The sequence below is a fragment of the Cyanistes caeruleus genome, chromosome 2 (assembly GCF_971803275.1).
Source record: "Cyanistes caeruleus chromosome 2, bCyaCae1.hap1.1, whole genome shotgun sequence".
Lineage (NCBI taxonomy): Eukaryota > Metazoa > Chordata > Aves > Passeriformes > Paridae > Cyanistes > Cyanistes caeruleus.
The window spans coordinates 115,891,880-115,912,288 of record NC_141702.1 but is presented as its reverse complement, the minus strand read 5'-3'; the positions used below and the strand labels follow the sequence as shown (position 1 = coordinate 115,912,288).

General features: G+C 36.9%; 1 protein-coding gene across 36 annotated transcripts in view; it reads left to right on the top strand.

The window, feature by feature from the left end:
• Window positions 1-20,409, top strand: part of SLX4IP (SLX4 interacting protein) — an 86,876-nt gene that overhangs the window by 1,184 nt on the left and 65,283 nt on the right. For 15 of the 36 annotated variants that reach the window (XR_015281813.1, XR_015281818.1, XR_015281812.1 and 12 more), the window contains exons 2-3: window positions 217-367; window positions 2,875-2,923. Coding sequence is in view for 20 of the 36 variants with exons in the window: in XM_086873095.1 (XP_086729221.1) it covers window positions 2,897-2,923 (27 nt within the window). In the remaining 16 variants the exon portion in view is untranslated. Of the gene's footprint in view, window positions 124-216; window positions 368-2,874; window positions 2,924-6,497; window positions 6,598-20,409 lie in introns of all 36 variants that reach the window. The other 21 variants (XM_086873171.1, XM_086873102.1, XM_086873274.1 and 18 more) reach the window with 5 other exon arrangements.

Genomic DNA, 20,409 nt, shown 5'->3' with positions numbered 1-20,409 from the left:
AGCTAGAGATGCTTTACTGGATGTATAAGGAGCTGAGCCTTGCGCTGCTCATCCCAAGCTTAGGATCCACTCCCAGAAACTGACAAGTGCTGGACAGGAAAGTTCAGAAAACTCCTCTTGTAGGTTGTGATAGTTCATTTTGAACTACAAAAATGGTTAATATCAACATACCCTACAGAGTTCCTTAATCAGTGTTTGTTTGTTTGCCGTTTTCAGGTGTCCCCTCTCCCCACGTGTGCTAAAGGCACCCGGCAATGGGCAGTGGGTGAAGTTTGCTGCTGTATCTCCAAGTGTGTGCCAGGAGTTTTCAGTTCCCCATCCCTCCTGAGTTCTGCATTTCCTCACTACAGGAAGCTGCTTTGCTAAGGTAAGATGCTGTTCCTCAGCTGGCAGAGCACCCTGAGCTTGCTCTCTGGGTGACCATGTTTTCTGGCTTCTCCTGAGTATAGACTGCTCTGTTTGACTCAAATTTAGGAAAGAAAAACATTCTGTCACATTATTTTCTAAATGTGTCTCACTCTAGCCATGGGCAACCTATATATTTAATTCTAAATCATGTCTTTGTGCACAGGTTGTATCAACATTTTAGGTCTTGGAATACTATACGTCCCACATCAGGACATATATATACATATATATATGTGTGTGTGTATATAGTTTAGTGAGGGGTTTTTGTGCCATATTTGCTTATCTTTGTATATTCTTATGCAGAATTTACTTTAGAGGTGTTCAACAGAAAAAGCATTCTTTGAGACAGAATCTTACCGTCAAAACAGTAACAGTTGTAACAGATCTGTGTTTTTGGTGTTTGGTTTTTTTAAACACAGGAAATAGCAAAGTATTTTGAGGGTTGTTTTTTTGGGGCTAGTTTTTTTTTCTTGAACAGTTGATGAGTATTTTTTCTCATCTTCTGATATCTTAGTATTGAATATTTTTTCACCTGTGTCACTTTAGTGATTTCCCTGATGGTTCACACATAAAATATTTTCCTTTTTGTTTTCTGTGGATTTGCTTACATTTTGTCTGTCTGCTGTATTTCCTTTGTCTTATCTTTGTGGTCAGTGCAAAGAATGGGGTAGTTGGCAAACTCCCAAAGTCAGCTTACTCCCAGGAAGAGCAAACTGAACCAAAGCTAACTTTTCTTGTGCATCCTTTTCCTTTTTATGTTTTTCTTCTATTACTTTGTAAATTGTATTTGGAGGGGATTTCTGCCTGCCAGCAATTTTCACATAAGTAGTAGCAGACGTGTTGCAACAGTACTACTCTGGAAAGTAAATTGTTACCAGAAAGAAATCAGTGATGCCAGGGTAAGTTCAGCTGAATTTACTACATGACTGAACTGAACCTGGATGTCTCAAGTGGTCCAGAGCTCTGCTCCTTGCATTGTGTTTCTCAAATTTGCCATCCATAAAGCTGACAGGATTTAATCTGATAAAATGGAGAAGTTTCCAGGGCTGTTTGGTGCAAGGGAGAATGACAGTGGCATGGCACAAGGCATGATGGTATTGTAGCTTCTGCGTGCAGGACAGTTAAGAATCTCAAGATTAAAATGATCTGTGCTATGCTGTGTGGTTGTGAAGTGTGTGTTTATCTTGTTTAGCACTTTTTTGAAATTAAATAGTGATAATGACTGCATTTTGAAACGTAGTTTATGATGGAAACACCTATCCCCGGCCTGACTTTTGTCCTGAAATTTTGACAGCTCTATTGCGGTACTTAACAATAACTTGAAGTATACAATGGTAAAGTGTACACATTCTTCAATTTTTAGTATTTTCCTATACCATCTCCTACAAAATTTATTAGATTTGTCCATTTAAAGAGACTAATCCTTTAGGAAACTTTAGATTATACAAGGCAGCTCTGTTCTCTGTGTGGTTTCTGTTGCATTTCATTTATTGCAGACAACAGCTACTGATTTGCTTTATTTTGAAGCTTGAACTGTATTGTTTTGATACTCTACCTCCTGCCACTTTACTAAGACTCTGCTTCACCTGGTTTTCTGACCAGTCCAAGTCTCTTTGTTTGTTGGCTCTCTTCCTACCCTGTGTGAAAATAGAATGTATCTTAGCTTTTGTTGTCCTGTTTTTTGTAGCTGTTAATTTGGTACCATAGGGCCCATTGCATGTCTCTCCTGAATCCCGACACTGTGGAGTTAGCTGGAAAGACTTTTATGAGTTTAACCTGATTTTCCCCTTTTTTGACAAGTCAATTTTTGGCTCCTGTTTATGTGGAGGATGATGAGCTTCCCAGCTAGCTTCAGTCTGTGACTGTCAGTTTGGAAAAAAAACTTAGGAATTAATTGAGGGTTTTTTCTTGAGCCCAGGGAGTGTTCAACTCTTAGTGCAAATTAACACTTCCTGAGGTACATGGAATGGTCTGAGGCAGAGCCAGGGGCTGTGCAGCTCAATGCACATCACTCAGGATCCCAAATGATTTAGGTCCTGTTTGGGGTAAGCAAGAGAGGAGGATGTCCGAAGTTCACTTTACTTTTGTGCAACCACCATAAGACTCAGGTTATGTTGCTTCATGTGTGTAGTATAAATTTTTAAATATATATAATGTATATGTATAGATAGATACCAAAAGAGCCAAAAGCTATAGTTTCTTATAGTTGAAAGAGTTCTAACTTTGTATTTCCTATGTTAGATGCAAAGTGTTTGGACAATTGAGGTTCACTAAAAGAACCAACACAGGTAGCTAAGTAATTTTCCTTTAAATAAGAGTTTTCTTTGTTTTTTTAAAAGCAGAGTGTAGGGTTTAAAGAACAGTAGTCAAGAAGGAATGAGCCACAGATGTAAAATTTCTTCTTGATTGCTGTAGAGATCTGAGTGTTTCTCCAGTGCTGATCACTTTTAATTGGTATTTTTATAGGACCAGCTTACGCTCATCTATCATGGCATCCAACAAATTTGTCATTAAGGTAAGTAGAATGTCATAGCTTAAAAAAAAAAGTCTGTAATACTGTTGATACTAGAAGTGCATCCTTCAGGCTTCTGGTCACAGTAACATACTTTATATGAGCTTTTCTCTCCCTATGGAAGCAAACTTGGAATTGCTGCTGTGTCATGGCAGAGTGTGTCTGGGGTCAGCTGAGATTTAAAATGCTGTAACTAAAGTGATTAGTTGTACAGTGAGAATTAGAAACTGCATGAATTCTCAGCAAAACACTATTTACTACGTGAAGTAAAATTTTGTGTGGATTCTTTTCTTACTGTAATCTTGTAATACGATTTATGTACTTCCCAGGTCTAAGGGTTCCTGGTTTAAGGTGTAGCAAAGTTCTTAAACTATTTGTTTTGTCTCTTTTTTTTGCCTCTTTTTCCATTTTCAGGGATTGGTTGTTTCACATGCAGTAAAATGCCATTGAAGTTAGTTTTGCAAACAGTCCCAGACTTTTGGTTATGTGCTGTAGAGCAAAGCTTTTCAAAACATTCTGTAATAAATGTAGCACTTCACAACTTTACTACTGTAACCGTAAGAGCTAATCAATAAATAAACTGAATTGTGATTAGCACAACATATCATTCTCTTGGAAGTGTTTTTCCGGGAATTTTCATTAGCACAACAGATATTCTTCTGTGGGTATGCTTGGAATTTTTTGGAGGGCAGCTACAAAATCCCTCCTAAGTGATCAGGCTGTGAAAGCTGTTGAAGCTTGGTTTTGTGGGTAACCAACCTGTTTAATGAGAAGACCAAGCACTTAATTTTTGTGTGTTATGTGTTCTTTTCCAAGGAAAACTGCTGTCATTTAGTGGGATGTTTGCTTTATATTTCTACTGTTTAACAGGACTGTAAACCTTCAGTTAACAGTATCATATTATTCAGTGCTGCTGAGTTGATAGAGGGACTTACAGGAGAAATATCTTTGATTTTGAGCACATTTTAGCTGATGCTTCTGAGTCTGTGCACCACTGATGTGGATAACAACAGGAGCTGAGGCTGAAGGCATTGCTTTTATCAGCAGGGAACTCTTGATATAATCAATATTTATGTGAGTTGGGATGTCTTGACTCAATAAAAAGCCTGAAGACATTTGGTTTCTGACCTGCATCATTACAGCTTCATTATTCAGCAAGGATGTGTTACTGGTATTCAGCAGGGACCTTGCAATCACCAAGTTCAGCCCTGACTCCTTGAGCAAGGGCTAGGTTCTCACTAAGGATGTCTTTAGGTAAGCAGTATCACAGATAAAGCTGATGTTTATTATTTATTTATTATTATTTATTATGATATTTAGCTAATGAAATACAACTTTTTCTTAGAGTATTTGAGAAATGAGAGTAAGTTTTTGCAGGTACCAAATGCTAAAAATTAACTTTACTTTGGCCCGATTGAAATTCACTTTGTGCACAAATTAACATGGGATTTTGTATGTCAGGTTTTGCTTCTTTAAATTCACTGGATTTGTACTTCACATGAATATTTTCTAAGACTTTTCAGCTTTCACGTAAGTTTTTTAACACTTCCTGAGGTACATGGAATGGTCTGAGGCAGAGCCAGGGGCTGTGCAGCTCAATGCACATCACTCAGGATCCCAAATGAAGTGATTTTGTAAGTTTTGCAAGGAAGATTCCCATGCAGAAGATTTTCCATTAAAAGCTATTCTTGCTTGTCTCTGCAGGTGGAGTGCAGTACTCTTTATTTTAGATTCCTTGTGTTTAAAATTGATGGGAGCATTTTACTGAGTCTGAAAATGTTCAGGACAGATGTGTTGGAGAAAGTTCACAGGTGGGACATGAGGATGATAGAGGGATGGAGCCCCTCTCCTGTGAGAAAAGGCTGAGAGAATTGGGATTGTTCAGCCTGGAGAAGGCTTCAGGGTGACCTAATTGTGACCTAATTCCAATATCTGAAAGGAGCCTACAAGAAAGGTGGAGAGGGGCTACTTACTAGAGCATGTAGTGACAGGAGAAAGGGGAGTGGGTTTAAACTGAAGGAGAATAGGTTTAGATTAAATATTAGGAAGAAATTCTTCCTTATGAGGGTGGTGATAACACTGGAACAGGTAGGCAAGAGAAGTTGTGGGTGCCCCATCCCTTCAAGTGTTTACGGCCACTCAGAGGCCCATCCAGTCTGGCCTGGCCTAGTGGAAGGTGAAGGACATTAGAACTGGAGGAGAGATGGTTTCGAAGGTCCTTTTTAACCCAAACCACAGTGACTGGTCAGTGCATCTGTGATTCCGTAATTCCATGTTTCAGGTGCCTTGCCTCTTCTTCTACGTTCTCTACTACTAAGCTTTTAGATTTTGTAAAACTGTGTATGTGAATCTTTCTGATAAGAGAACGAAAGGCTAAGGTTATCAGTCTGTCAAATCTTAGCCTACTATCAAGTAATTAAGTAGAAACCTCTGATTTAACTTCGCTTCTTATTAATGAGTGTTTTATCTGCGGATCTCTGCACCCTGGTGTAATGATCGGTTACTTCCAGTGGAGGGAGCAATTGGTCTGTTTTTGAGAGACGATCCTAAGCTTGGCTTTATGGGCAATTAAAAGGGATTGAAATAAACTAATTGATGCAGTAAAATAGCTTTAAACCTTAATACAGGAGCTACACTTAGGTTCTAAACACACTTTCTTCACCACCAAGCAGCTGGATGATGTGGTCTTGTGATTTGCAATAGATAATATTTTATGCAAGTTAATTTGATCATCAATTTTCTATTTTATTTTATATTGATACTTCGTACAGCATTGCATAGTAAAATCCCTCCAGCATATGAACTTAATGAATCTCTGTGTGTTGCTACGATATTTTACTGCTGTTCTGAGAAATAAATCTTAACATTAATTGGTGAGGCTTAAAGCAAAATCTTGAAATCTATATGGATTTCAAAAATAATATCACTAGGGCCTTGTTTAAAACGTTGGAAAAAGTATAAAGAATTTCTCTTCCAGAATTGTGTTAATCGACTTTATTCATGCCAAACTGCAGAACTAAATATAGTAATTTTTATGGCTGCAATAGAAAAAAAAAAATCATTTACTGTTTTCTGCAATTTGTTCATTTGCCAAAAACGCAAGAATAACTTGTTACTACATTTCAATAGCTCAGCTCAAAGGGAAGCTTTTTTTACTTTGTTTTCTACTTGGAGCACTGTTCTGTCTCAGATTTGTAGGCCTTAGATTAGGATAATTGTAGTTTTGGTGTTCCCTCTGGTCATGCAGCTCACTCTGCAATTGATTTTTCATCATTATTACTCCTTGTTAGCAATTTAAATTATTACATGCTGGACATATATGTAACTTTTTTGATCCTTCCTACTAATTTTTTGCTTGCTTTAAGTGGCAAGTACATTTTAAACAGCAAGCACAGCTTTTTGTTTTGTATTGGGAACAAAGATGGAAATACTGGATATCATTAGACAGAAAAATGACATTGGGATTGTAATATGATCAGTTTGTGTACTTTATTTTTTTACATTGATATCTTAATGTAATCATTAAGATACTGACTTATAACAAAAGGCATCCTAACATCTGTCCTTTGAATCTTAGGAGTACTCCGTGAAAGAATGTGTGGCAAGAAAATTGATTATAGGCTGGAACAGCAGGTAGAAGGAAATGGAAAGCCATGTTCCTGTCACACAGTGTCCCGGTATGGACTGCCAGCCCTGGCTGGGTCATTTTAGGGTCTGCTCACAAACCTGTGGATTGTCCTGGGTGTGGAATAACAGATGAGAGTTTATTTTGAAGTATATTTTGTTATTTCTGACGCTTTCTTTTTTTCAGCTACCAGTTGAAATATAATAGTTCACAGTACACTGGCAAAGAGTTCTCCACCAGTTGTGCCCTTCTGGATGATTCTTAGGTGACATCTCAGAGGGCCTGACAGATTAAAGTTCACATTTCTGTGAAATGTGTTCATTGAGTTAGCTGATCAATATTCCTCTAAATATATGGTTAAGCCATAATACTTTTGTGAGGAAATGATGTGTTTTCTTCTTCTTGGGAGTTGTTTGGAGAGAAAAAAAACTATGGAGATGAGTCGGTTTTTCTATCTGATTTTATTTATCTTTGATCCCATACAGTGAGTGATAAAGAGTAACAGATGTGTTTACTGCTTTATTAAGTCCACAGATACTTGAGTGCAGTGCTCTCAAGTGGAGAGCAAGGATAAGAAATGCTGTTTGTGTTTAAAGTAAATATATATTGTGACTGCTCAGAGTTATGAGACTGATTCTACAGCTGCTTTTTTGTGTACATAATTGTGAGTGTGTTAGCATTATGAGTTTTGGTTTGAGAATTAGGTTTTTTTTTTAGAGAGTACTTAGTTAAATTAACCAATAAATACTGTATTTCTGATGTTAATGTCTTTTCCCCTTCACGTCAAAATGAAGACATTTTGTATGTGAAATTCCTGTTGTTGGAGTACTCACTCCAGTTTCAATAGAAACATACTAAGATTAGATTTCTGTGATTTAAATAGAATTTTCTAAAGTATTCTAAATCTAAACTCGAGGAACCAGTGTTCTCCAAACAGATTAAGGGTTGTTGAGTTTCACATGTATTGTGTGTTCTTATATTTGCTGCTTGGGTCTTTAAAAATTAAGAAATAGTTATGTTAACCATTAAATAGTGGTTTTCTAGAGATGGAGCTCTCCTGAAGTAGTATTTCTCAGAACAGCTGGAAATACAGGTGGTTGCAATTGGTATTAACAAGTAGCATCGCACTTCACTCATCTGTCATATTTGTTTCTGTATAAATGGATAAAATAAGATACTTGTCTAAAAGGGCTTAGAAGTCTTAAAGAAGATGATGAAAAAGGGGCAGGAAGGAATGTCATTTAAAATAGGAAGTGCAAACAATAATAATGGCTGGAGGGACATCTATTTAGTTCTCTTTCTTAATGCTCCATTTAATTCCCAATTTCATGGGACCAGATATGGAATGGCTGAAGTGATGAGTAAATAAGTTCCAGAAGAAACAAAAGAGGAAGTTGGGAGGTAGAAGGGGGAGGAAAATTAAGTGTGCAATATAATTCTAAATCTCCTGGAGTCAATGGAAGTTTCCTCACTGACCTCAGAGGATTAATTTTCAAGCCTAGGGAAATGATGAGTGGATGAAGAGTTGAGAGATTAAAGTGTTAGCAGAAGGAGAAAGGAATAGGAAGCCAGAGGGATAAACAACAATAGTGGAAATACTGCTTTCATGGGGATCACTTCAAATAAGGAATAAAAGGATCATTCAACTTGCATTACTTCTTTTGGTAATTCAAATCTGGTTAGTTTTTAAAGTGCCACTTATGCATAAAAATCAGGCTTTTTGCTAACTGTGAGCACTATGGCAGTGATATGGGATTCTAAATACCCACCATAGTAAGTAATGTGTATTTTTTTTAAAAAATCTAATTAATTCAAATATCTAAGTTCCATGACACTTGCCATGTACTTTATTTCTGACCAGCACTACCAGATTTTACACCTCCACTGTTTGGCTTCATGGAGATCCTGGTGGTGCTGCCTGCTTGACCCCAATGTCCAGCCCTGAAGGAATAAAGGGTGGGAAACTCAGACACAGACTTGAATCTTCCTGAGTCCAGCAAAACACGAGGGCTTAGGAGCGATGCTGCGTGGGGTCACCGAGTGTCTTTAGGTCCTGGGAGAGGCTTCAGCTTATGCTGTAGGTGAAATTCTTCAATTCTTTCCACTGGGTTCAGATGGAGGTTAGTAGGCTGGGAGGTAAAGAGATCCATGTTTCATGCAGTACCTGGTACAAACAGTTTCATGATGGAGAGATGCAGATTTTACTCTTGTTGTTATGATAATGAGGAAATATTAAAATGCTTTTTGATAATTTTTCATGAAGCCTCTCCTTACTTTTGACAATGTAGATGGATTCTGGTATGTGGGAGTTTATCTGAATATTTGATGCAAGAGTGTATTCTGACAGGACTGTGGAGTAAAGGGGAGAAGAGTGACTGACAACATGTTTTTCTTCTTTCCTGATGTTTCATCCGTCTGGTTCTCAACTTCCTTAAAAGGCATCTATTTTTAATAGCAAAATTATTGCTTAGTTTCAATTCTCAAATAAAAGCTTTGTTTCTGGACATTTTGTGTTCCAGTTTGGGGACATTTTGTGCTCCCTTCAGCGCTTACTCAACCGTGACTTGGCAGTATTTTTCTTGAGTCAGTAGCCAGACTTTTCCTTAAATAATGGTGCTGTAGCACATGGCCCCCTCTGTCACTGTTGTGCTGCAGTCACGGCTGTGCATGGGCACCAGTGACGCTCAGCTATTGTGAAAACCCTTTAAACTGCTGATAAAATGATGACTCATGGTCACCTGATGAAAACAGATTCATTACCATGACTCCAGAAAGTTTAGCTCCCATGGAAGTGTTTCACTTCCCACACTAGTTCTTCTAAAAGAGATGATGCTGCAGTTATTTTCTAACAGTTGACAGCTGCCCAATTAAGTGTGACAGTGTGGTTGGCAAAAACTTGGAATTCCAGACTTCTTTTAATAATAGTTTAAGGAACTAAAATCTGCATGAGCTGTGAAGCAGTCACCAATATTCTTCACAGTGTTACTTGGAGTGAATTCTAATCAAATTATACATTTTGGATTTCTTTTATCAATACCGAATTAAGTTCTTTTTGCAGTGGCTCTGACCCAAACCTCACTGGAGTCAATGGGTTTGGGATCAGAGCCTGTAGGAGTATATTGGTAGCATGCCGTAGCTTATCTAAGGACATGGTAATTTATTCCATAAATGGTCTTCCTCAGTCCAGTTTATCTGTGTTTTTAATGTATTGTGTTTGTCTATAATGTCAGTGTGTAAGAAAGTTAGGTTGGAAAAATATGGAAAAGTAATACAGACAAATAATAAAATATAAATTGATTTTAATTCCAGTATGAAACAAGTAAAATTAAATCATCTGTGTTGCTGATGTGGGATTCCCCAGGCACTGTGAAAGGATGGGTGAATTAAAATAGAAATATGAAAAAAACCTGTTACATTAGACTTGGATATGAATGATTTTATGTTATAAGGCAGAAAAAGACTCTCAACAAGGATTTGAATGTAGGGTAGTGTGAGATGGCTCATTCACACTTAAATGCTCAGGAGCTTGGTGATTTTTGTCTTAATCTTAAGAAGTTTCCTTCTTTTGACTGGAAAGATTTCTGAAACAATGCTTAAGAAAGTCACCATATTAAATGACTCCAAATGTGTATGATTGAAACTTGCTACAATAATGACTAATATAACCAGATGTTGACTAAGTAATTCATGCTTTAAAATTTAACATGCAAACTCCTACATTTTTTTAGTTACATTTTAGAAGTTATTTCACTTCTGCTTGGGTTTTTTTCTCATTTATTTTCCACCTGACTCATTTTAAACTTTGATTATGAGCAACACATATTTATTTTGTGTCAAAAACTTGTCTAGTTTGAAAAAGAATAGTTTAATTAAAATTGAAAATTAACTTTAGATATTAAAAAAAAGGTAGAAATAAGATAAGTTTCTTAGGTGTTTTAATATCAGTCATATAAACTTTGTCAACAAATTACATGTGAAAAGTCATGGCTTGTTTGTGTGGTGGTGTTTGTTTTTATCCTGAATACCTCTCTACCATTTTCATTACCACAAGCAGCCTCGTAATGGAAAGACAAAGTGTTGCAGATTTAATAAAGAAATTAAGTAATAACATTAAAAACCCCTTTGAAATACAAGCCCCAAAATGGAGTGAAGAGGTCTCTTGATTGACAGAAGAGAACTCTTACTGCAGAACACAACTTCGGTGCAGCGTGTCTGTATTGGGGCCCTTCTGCTGTTGTGCCCTGTTGTTTTTTACAGAATCCATCTACTTCTCCCTTTGTGTGACGTTGCTTGGCCAAATGAAAGAATGAATAAACACCTTTCTGTATTGCATAGGAGTCAGATCAGCTGTGTATGTTCATTTACTCACACAGAGATCTGGTGAGTGAAGGTGGCTTTTGCCAAGCCGTGGTGTCTGGCCCTTCACGTGAAGCTCACCTGTTGTTTATTTCTCTGCTTCAAGGAATGTAGTGCTTTGAATGAAGCCTGCACTAGAGGCAACTCTGCCTTCTTACTACAAAACAGTGTTTGTAACTAACTGAAAGCTTTTCACTTGGGAAAGTAGGAAAAAATAGTTTGTGATCTAGATCATGTGCTGATGTTTTGAATCAAAATCTTCACTTCTGTGATTTGAGTGTTTTCCTCTTGGCTCTGTACACTTTGCTAGGGAAGTAGGGTCCATTTGTGAAGCCTTAAGGGCAAGTGCTGTCCTTGGGTTTGTACTTTTGTCTTTGACCTTCACTGAGGGTTCTTTGCTGTTTTTGCTATAGGTGTGTTTTACAGAGAGATCCTCTTGCAGGAAATCCTGAACCTCCAAGCTTTGGTAAAACTGAGATTTTATTCCTTTTTCTGTGTCACTTGTCACGTTTTATGAGATAGCATTCAGCTGGAGAATCACTGTAAAAATGTTACATAAAAGCTGATTGGAGAATAGTCAGTTGTTAGTCTTGAGGGAGAGTGAGAACAGAGATAAGGAAGAGTGACACAGTGGTTTCCACCCAAGAAAATGTGTCATAGCCACAGAACATTTTCTCAGCATTTTCATAATGTTGATGACTGAATTACTTCAATAATTCTATCCTCATTTTACTCTAAAAAGTTTTGCAATAAGTAAGCCAAACTAAGCTCTGTTCTGTGTGCAAGGTCCTCTTTGCATGTCCCTGCTTAGTTTCCAGAAATTAGTACGATGCCTGGCATATCTGACACCACTCAGCTGGTGAAAAAACAGTTTATATAAGGTATAGTTAAATACAGCCTTTCAAGCTCGAGCCAATATTCTCCTGTTGTAAACTCAGAGGATTCTCTTTGTTCATTGAATATCCCAGTGATTTAATAGCACTCATAATGGACCAAATATACATGGCTGTGGTTTATCCTGCTTTATATCACACAGATAGAGGCTGAGAGAAGAGCAACATATAGATCTGAACAGAAAATATTTGCTGAACTAAAGAGTTGGGAAAGAGCTAACTCTTGGGCCATTAAAGAGGATCTGTTCAATGCCAAGATCCTAGGATGTGACAGTTAGTAGGGTCATGCAGAATATAACTTTCCCTTCTTTATTTTGACATTCCTATTGCATAAAAATAGGAAGGAGAGTCATTTGAGCTGGACCAGAGTGTGCTGCCCTGTCATAATAAGGTAATCTTCAGCAGTGGAAAACAAACCTACAAAGAGTTATTCATTCCCTCTGTGGTATTGTCTGCAAGTCTCTGGTTCTCATTTGCCTGGGTGTTAAACTGACACAGTCACAATCCATGGTTCAGGGAATTTACAAACAACTTGGATGATAGGATTAAGCCTGACACATCAAAAGTTGAAAACGAAACCCATAATTTAAAAAAGCAATCAAACAACAACATATTCTCATCTCAAACAGTGACTACAGAGTGTTTGGAGCATAACATAAAGTAGCTGAATAGCAGATTCAATCACTGGTGATTAAATCATTGGCTGCCATGGGTGGAATAAAAGAGCAATGTTGGTTAATAGATTTCTTCAGAGAATTGATAGAATTTGTCACTAGTTTTAAATATTTATATGTCAGTTTGTGTGCTTCAGTAAATTGAATTGAATGTTTAATTTTGCTTTTATTGTTTGGTGGAAACAGGGTGGTGTGTAGAGATGACCTCAAAGGACAAAAAAATGTGAAGGAAAATGTGTCTTTGTCTATATCCCTTCACCCTGATAATTGGCAGGAATTTTGATTTGTAGAATATTTGGAGGGTACAACTAGGGGTACTTTTTGATTATGAACTGGAAAGAGATTTAATTACAAATGCTCAGCATATTCTACATAGTTCAGAAAACTCTTTGCTAATTTGAAGCCATTTTCTGTAGGGTTATTAGAGATGGTTCATTTGTTGTTGCTATTTTGGAAAGGCTTACATTATTAAGCATGTAGGAACTGTTTGGATTTAATCTGGTTTTGTAGATTCCTATTTGAACTGTGATACAGATTTTGGAAAGGAAAAATTCAGTGATAAAGAATACAATAGAAATATTGTAAGTTCAGAAGTGAAGCGATACTCGGATATTGTTAGAAACTGCCTTTTTTTATCTTCTTCAAGCATCAAGGAATCTCACAGTATTTCAAGCTGTACAGCTAGAAAATCACTTAAAGCTTTCTTGTTGGTAGCCAGTGCTGTGACAAGGTGAGGTAACTGGTTTTCATGTACCATTATGAGGCAGCATTCACACTCCATTCAGAGAAAATTAAGCTGGCAAAATGTAATTTCCAGATTTGTAAGTAGGCTGGGATATCTAAACTGTTACAAGGTTGTTAGGAATACCAGCGATGATCACAGTCTTAAAACCTGATAGAATATTTGATCTTCACTGTGGGCTACAAATCTAAAATTAGCTTACAAGGAGAGACTACTTCAAAAATTTTATCTACAGAGATACTGGTGACTTTAACTTGATACAAGTGGTACTTCCAGAAAAGGCAACATAATGGTATTTAAGAAGGTAAGCTCATTCACTGAGAGCATCTACTCTGTAGTAATGCCCACATCCAAATTATCTCTGCTGTTCCTGCTGGCTGCCATCATATTGATACTTGGTTTTGAAATGCCCCTTTTTCTCTTTGGATTGCCACACAGATTTGGTGCTTAGGCCCTGATCAGCAAGCGGCTTGCTCACTGCTCTCATTTAACCATCTGCAAGTCAGTTCAGTGACCCTCAAGATGTTTAGATTAGTTCCCTTGTGTTCTCAGTAATTCTTTGGATCTCCTCAAAATGTCCATATGCTACTTGTTTCAATGTTGAAATAGTTAGACATTAGTCCAAATCTGTTAAACTATCATTCTGTTTAAATGCTGTGTTACCTATTATCTTTCTAGTATGGTGAAAAACAGCAAGGTTTTGTCTTCTTTTCTGGTCTGTGTGATGGGGGTTCCTGTGTATTTAGGGTGAGGATTCCAGGTTTTTCTGCCAAGTGAAAATACTGTGAAAATTCTCTTCTGTGAGGGCTCATTCTCAGCAGCAAATATCTCCCTTGCTTTTATTGTCATGTTTACAGAAGCACTGTAAAGAGGCTTAAAAATCAGAACTAGGGAAAGGAGTAAAGTGAAAAGTGGCAGGCTCAGGGAAGAGGTTGTGGAAGATCTGTCCTAGGGCTGGGAGCAACTGTGGCATAAGCTGTCACCTTATGCTGTTGAATTGCAGGGGAGTAAATAACTTCTTAAATTGCAGATAAATGCAGATAATAAGCATAAAAATGCAAAAAATTGCCATTCACTTCCCGAGGAACAGATTGCACATGAACAGGTGATGTGATTGGAATGAGTACTCTGCTACCTGAAGAGAAAGGCAATCTGCCACTGAATGCTTGTGTGTTCTGCAAAAACTTCCACAGGAAGGTTTTGCAGTCTGGCATCGTACACAATAAACTCTCAGGCCTTCCTTTGTTATTTGCAGCTGTCTTCAATCCATTAATATTTCTGGACTAGAGCAAAAGCCGAATGTTTACAAATAATTCCACACTGAAGAAATGTGTAGCATAATGCTTCATTTACCAAAAAATCCAGCAGCCAGGCTCCAATAAGCAGGCTGACAGGCCAGTAGAGCCGTGGAAATCTCGTAATGATGCTTGGATCTGTCTTCCCGGGACATTTCAGCCAATGAGCCCCCTCCTCCGAGGAGTGGAAAGCGGGGATAGTGCACTGCAGTTCTGCCTGGTTACAGAGCCATGCTGCCTCCTCCAGGAAGCTCAGAAGGACCCCTTTCAAGGGTCATTTACAGTTTGTTTTTGCAGGGAATTACCCGTCATACATATTTCTTTTCTATTGGCTCCTTGATCGTTTCTCTAATTTGGGAAGAGTACTTTTAAAGACTTCCAGTGACATGTTTATTTTTCTTAAATACTTATGGAAGAGAAATTCAGCCTCATGAGGGATGTATGTCCCAAATGCAATTAGAATGACCCCACAGTGTTAATTCTGTTCATCCATTACGTTCCTGATTTTTTCTCTTCTAACTTTAATCCTGTAATTTTAGAGAAGAGACTGTTTTGGAGAGCTTTGCTTTCTATTCACACATTAAATTATCAGTAGGGTATAATCATGTGGAAAACTTAATAGGTTATTTCTCCTTCCTCTTTCACCTTCCCACATATGCAAATGAACAATAGGACAGAAATCTGTCTCAAACCTTTGGACAGATGCATTCTTGGTACAGCCTGGTACTTTCAATTGTTTTTTTTTCCACTTAATCTTAGGAATTTCAGCCATGGGTAGTGAGCTTGACAGATAGATGCTGGAAGGATGAGGGCCCCTGCTTTCTGTTGCTGGCTGTGGCAAAATGTGTCAATTAGCAAAAAATATTGAGAGTTCTTGCACTGAGTGATTAAAGTAAATGTTTTTTTTTTATTCTGGATACTTGCCTTTTAAAGTTGCCTTTTTGATTGCTGGGCATAGGGAGTGGGAAGGTGGGACAGTTTGATACCCTTTACCTATTGGCAGTCCTTAGCTGTGAATAGTAAAGCTAATAATTGGTTTCCTTGTAGTCCAGGGAGCTTGCATCTTCTTAATGATTTCACAGTGCTCTCTTTCTTCTGTTAGGCTTTGCTTTTTTATTAAAAAAAAAAGAAACTGTTGCAGGCCATTTTCCCAGTAATTCCTAAGTAAATTAGTTGCAGCAATTTGTAGCAAAAATCAGCTAAGAATCAGCAGATGAGAGGTTTAAGACAATTATGAACTACAGCTGTGATACATGTTATACTTGTATAAAAATTAGAGTAATTTAATACATTTTATGAGATAAACCAATGCAAGTGAAATTATGATAGTTTCAGAATGTCTTGGCTTTTAGCAATGACGATGTTTGTTTTTAATTTCTTGATTTTTTTTTTCCTTCTAAGCAAGGTAAAGGGAAGAAAATTTTGTGAAATATGAATCCTCTGTTTACTTCTAGAAAAGCTTTGTTTCAATTTTTTTTATTAATTACTTTTAGAAAAGGAAGTAAAAACTTTGTATGTAGGTACATGTATGTTGTAATGCTCGTTTTCAGACACTCAAATGTCAGTGCTTCTAATATTTGCAGTCTGGCATTGATTGTAAGTATAATAGGTTATTTCATGCTGCTTCTCTTTATATTCATGGTTATGATACTGAAATGTTAAGACCACACACAGACAACAAGATCTCCAGCCACTTATGCATGTAAACAGTCTGGCTTTTTACAAAGTGGAAAAATATTTCTTGTGCAGTATTTTTAACATGATCAGCATGTTAAGGCTCAATCTGCAACTGTGTCAACATTTCTTTGGCTGTAACCATTAATTCTGTAGCCTCTTGATAATATGTAAAATGTGAGACTGGTTTGTTTACTACTGGGATTTGTCAGCAATTACTGTCTGCATTTAGCTTAGTGCTTTCAAATATATAATAGATCAAAGAGTTATTTTGCATCATCATCACTGTGGTTTTAGTAAAACAAAGGAATTTTTTTTTTCCCCAGCTAGCTTTGGGACCTTCAAAGGGCCATTGGAGAAATATTTTTCATAAATATTGCATTTATACCTGTTTGATATTGTTAGGCACAGGTACAATACATTAAATAACCTTCTGAAGCAACTGTTTGACAGGAATTTAGCTATAGGGATAGGAATGCACATCTCTTTCGGCCTCAGTTATTGTGAGACCTGGCATGGCTTCAACATAGTTGGGAATTTTTATTTTGCTTATTTTTGTGTAATTTATGCATGTTTTCAGCATTCTTCTTACTATCAAGAACTGCAAGTGCAGTGGTCATGTGCAGTATTATCTAAGTGCCATATCATTTTCATCACACAGAATTGAGTATTACAAATTCTAATAGACAAGGTCTTCATATGGATATGTATATATGGACCTAATTAAGAGTAAGATGGTATAAAAGGGTTTTAATGGACAACATATCTGTTCAAGTAATAAATATTTGGGTTTATATAGAGCCTTTATCTCTGTTCTTGAAGATAATTTATTAGCATGTTTATTAATTTAGTTTCAATGTATTTTTGAGGTTTTGCAAGTAACAAAAAGAACAAGCTTCCAAACTTATCAGACAAATGTGCAAAGCTTTGGTAAGGATTTTTTTGTTTAGTTAAAAATAGGCTGGAAAATCAGTTAAACTTACCACTGCTCCTCAGAAGATGGCCATTAATTAATTCTGTGATCTCAGGGGCACTTGATTAAAGTATTTTATTTGAGCTTTTCCTATGACTTTGTTAGATTATGAAGTGTTCATTTTTCTGTGAGTACTTTATTTAAGAGATAAAAATAATAGCACACCATTCCATAAGACTGACTTTAAGAATCTCAAAATGCCAATAGTGTAATATGGATAAGTGAAATTATTAAAGGAATTCAGTTTTAGGGAGTCAGCTGACAGAATAAGCTTTTATATGAAACTCTTAAAAGGAAGCCCTGCATTTTTAAAGTCCCTATTATAAAGTATTTAATAAATTTGTCAATATTATTGCAGGAAACTAAGAAAACTTTACATTTGTAGATCACTATCTTTTTTTTTATTTTTAAGACTTAAATGTTCTCTGCTGCTTAAATTCTTTTGCCATTTCTAAGCACCACTCAAACCAGATGTTTTGTTGAGATCTGAATTAATCTTTTACCCAGTAAAACCCTAAGATACTGTTCTCCTAAACAGCATATGAACAAAGACAATCAATGTGTTTCATCATTCCTGTTCTGCTGTCTGGCCCAGTTTCATTTCCTTTGATGAAAAAACGATAAATATAAATTAAAAACTGAGGCAGCAAGATGATCTCTATCAGTTAGTTAAAACTAAATTCTTGATACCACTCTTGTTTTCCAAGATTTTAAGCATTTAACTGAAATTATGAATTTCATGCTAAGAATTTGTTTAGTAAAATGGTTGAATTTTTTACTACTTTTTTCTCTGCAAAGCTGTTATTTTGGACATACCTACCAGTTATGTATTCAAGTCTTTTACATGGTAACAAATCCTAAGTTTTAAAAAGCAGCAGTAATTTTAAATGGAGTTTTGTGATGAGCCCTTTGCCCTTGGTTTGGTTATCTCCCCACCAAGTTGTACACTTTTGGGAAAATCAGTTTTTGGATTCACTTTTCGTTTAGGAAAACCCTCTACTGACAGCAAATCTCCTGTGATATTGGTGGCCCCTGCTGCACTGGTGACGAGAAGCGGGGAGACTGAGCCTGTCCAGTTTTAAAGTAAAAGAGGAGAAAGGGTGAGATTATTTATTTAAACAAAATAAAGTTAATAAAAATAGAACAGCAAAAAGCAAAACACCTGCTGAAGATCCTTGTTATTTATGGAGCAGACCCTTGGGGGTAGCTGGCACAGGAAGAGGCTACAGGGATATTCAGTAGTTTGTGTGAGGAGCAGAGACTGATGATGGGAAAGCAGCGGAGCAGGAATGAGGGGAAAATGAATGATGGATGTCAGTGCTGGAGAAGGGATGTGCAGGCAGTGTCAAGCTGAGAACTGGACTAAAAGCTATAGAGAAGGTTAGGAACAAAACAGCAGGAGTAAACCAGGAATTAATAGTGGCTTGATAATGAGAGGAGGATTAGGAATAGTAAATGATACTCAAACTGATGAAAAACCTTGAGTGGCAAGATTAATTGGTTGAAAAACGGTTTCCAGCCACTTGGAGCAGGGATGATATCCGGAATATCCAGATGCAGGAAAGTATAAATTTTGAGAGATGATAGGCATAATTGTCTGTTTTATGTTTCGTGTTCCCCTTTGCACCCCAAAAGGAGAACCGAAGGCCCCTGAGATGTCACAGAGTGGCAAAATGTTTTATCCTTCCCTAGTACTAATCCAAAGAAAGGCTGATGGTTTACTGCACGTTAATTGTATTGATCCAGTCCAGGGGAGTCTCGTCTGTGGGGCTTCCAATCCTGCCCATTTCCCTGAGGGAGTCAATGTGTCACCAGATGGCAGATTTTCCTTAATCAGTTTTCCACCTGCCCTTTCCAAGGTCATATTCAGAGACTGTTTAACTTCATAAATGTACTTGTAGTCATCAAGGAGCACGTGTGGTGTCCTTGGCGTTTTTGGATGACTTTCTGTAGGATATTGTGATTGTGTTTTATTATAGCACTCCTCCACTCTGTCCATTTTTACACAGTTATATAAAATACTACATACAAAAAGGGTGTATTTCTCATGATGGCTTTTAAACACTTGTATATTTACCTGAATTTTTTGAGGAATACTTGGTTGATAAAATTGAAGTTTTGTTGTGGGTTGTTGTTCAGTGTTTATCTGAAAACCTAATGAAAGGAAGTTGAAGGGCATATTAAAAACTTTAAAGCCAGCAAGATTTGGAGCATCTAGCGCTCCTACCATGTTCAAGTCATTAATATTAATGAATTAAAATGTTTACACACCCTGATATCTATTGTTCTCTTTGATGTTAATTACATTATAGTAGATCATGAGATCTATTGTATCTAGATTCATTCTTCATATCAGGCAAATAAGGAAATATTTCCTCTACCTGTGTCCCTTAGCAACACAGTGAGTCTTATTCAATATTGAATAACATGTGTTTTTACTGCCTTTATTATATAAAAATGCTAGTCTTTCCATCTTTTTAAAAAGCCCTGAGTGGAACTTTGTTACTAAATTCAAGCAAAAGATAATACAAAGATATAAATATATGAACATAGGTGACTTCAACGTAGCTTAATAGTGTTCTTGGACATGTTTAAGGCAAGTCTTTTTTTTTTTTTACCTTTTTTGTCTTGCTCTTATTAATGTGAGTCAGCTGAAATGGATGGTCTGATCACTTGTTCCTGTCTCTGTGGTTTGCTGACATCCAGGAGCTGTAATCTGTCATGAGCTGTCATCTCTGTTCCTTCATTCCTCTTACCAAAGACAGTTGTGCAGCTAGCATACTATCAATTTTTTAAATTAAAAAATGAGCTGTTGCTTTCCAAAGGCTAATTCCCTCTCAGTCTGTAAAGTAGGTGTGGGTTTTGGTGGGTTTTTTTGGGGTTTTTTTCTGTGTTGAAGTTAATGGGAAAAAACAAAAAAAGTAGGTTTTTAAACTTAATTTATCCAGGGTACTCTTTCCTATGTGGCTCTTGAAAAAGATGCAGACTTGTAGGAAGTGAAATCTCAGACATAGTGGTTCTTGCTCAGCAGATATTGTTAAAGTTCCTTAGCTGGCAAGGTCCTGTCTTTGGTAGGTGATTTTTGCAGCATGTGAGGCTTCATCCTTTGGTTTTGCTCCTGTGATTTTCACTCTTATAATTATGACAGGGTTGGGTTTTGTAACCAATGAAATCACATTATATTTGTAGCAGCTGCTGTTGTGTATTTTAATATAAAATTCCTGACTTCTGGTAGGCATTACTTAAGTTCAAACAGA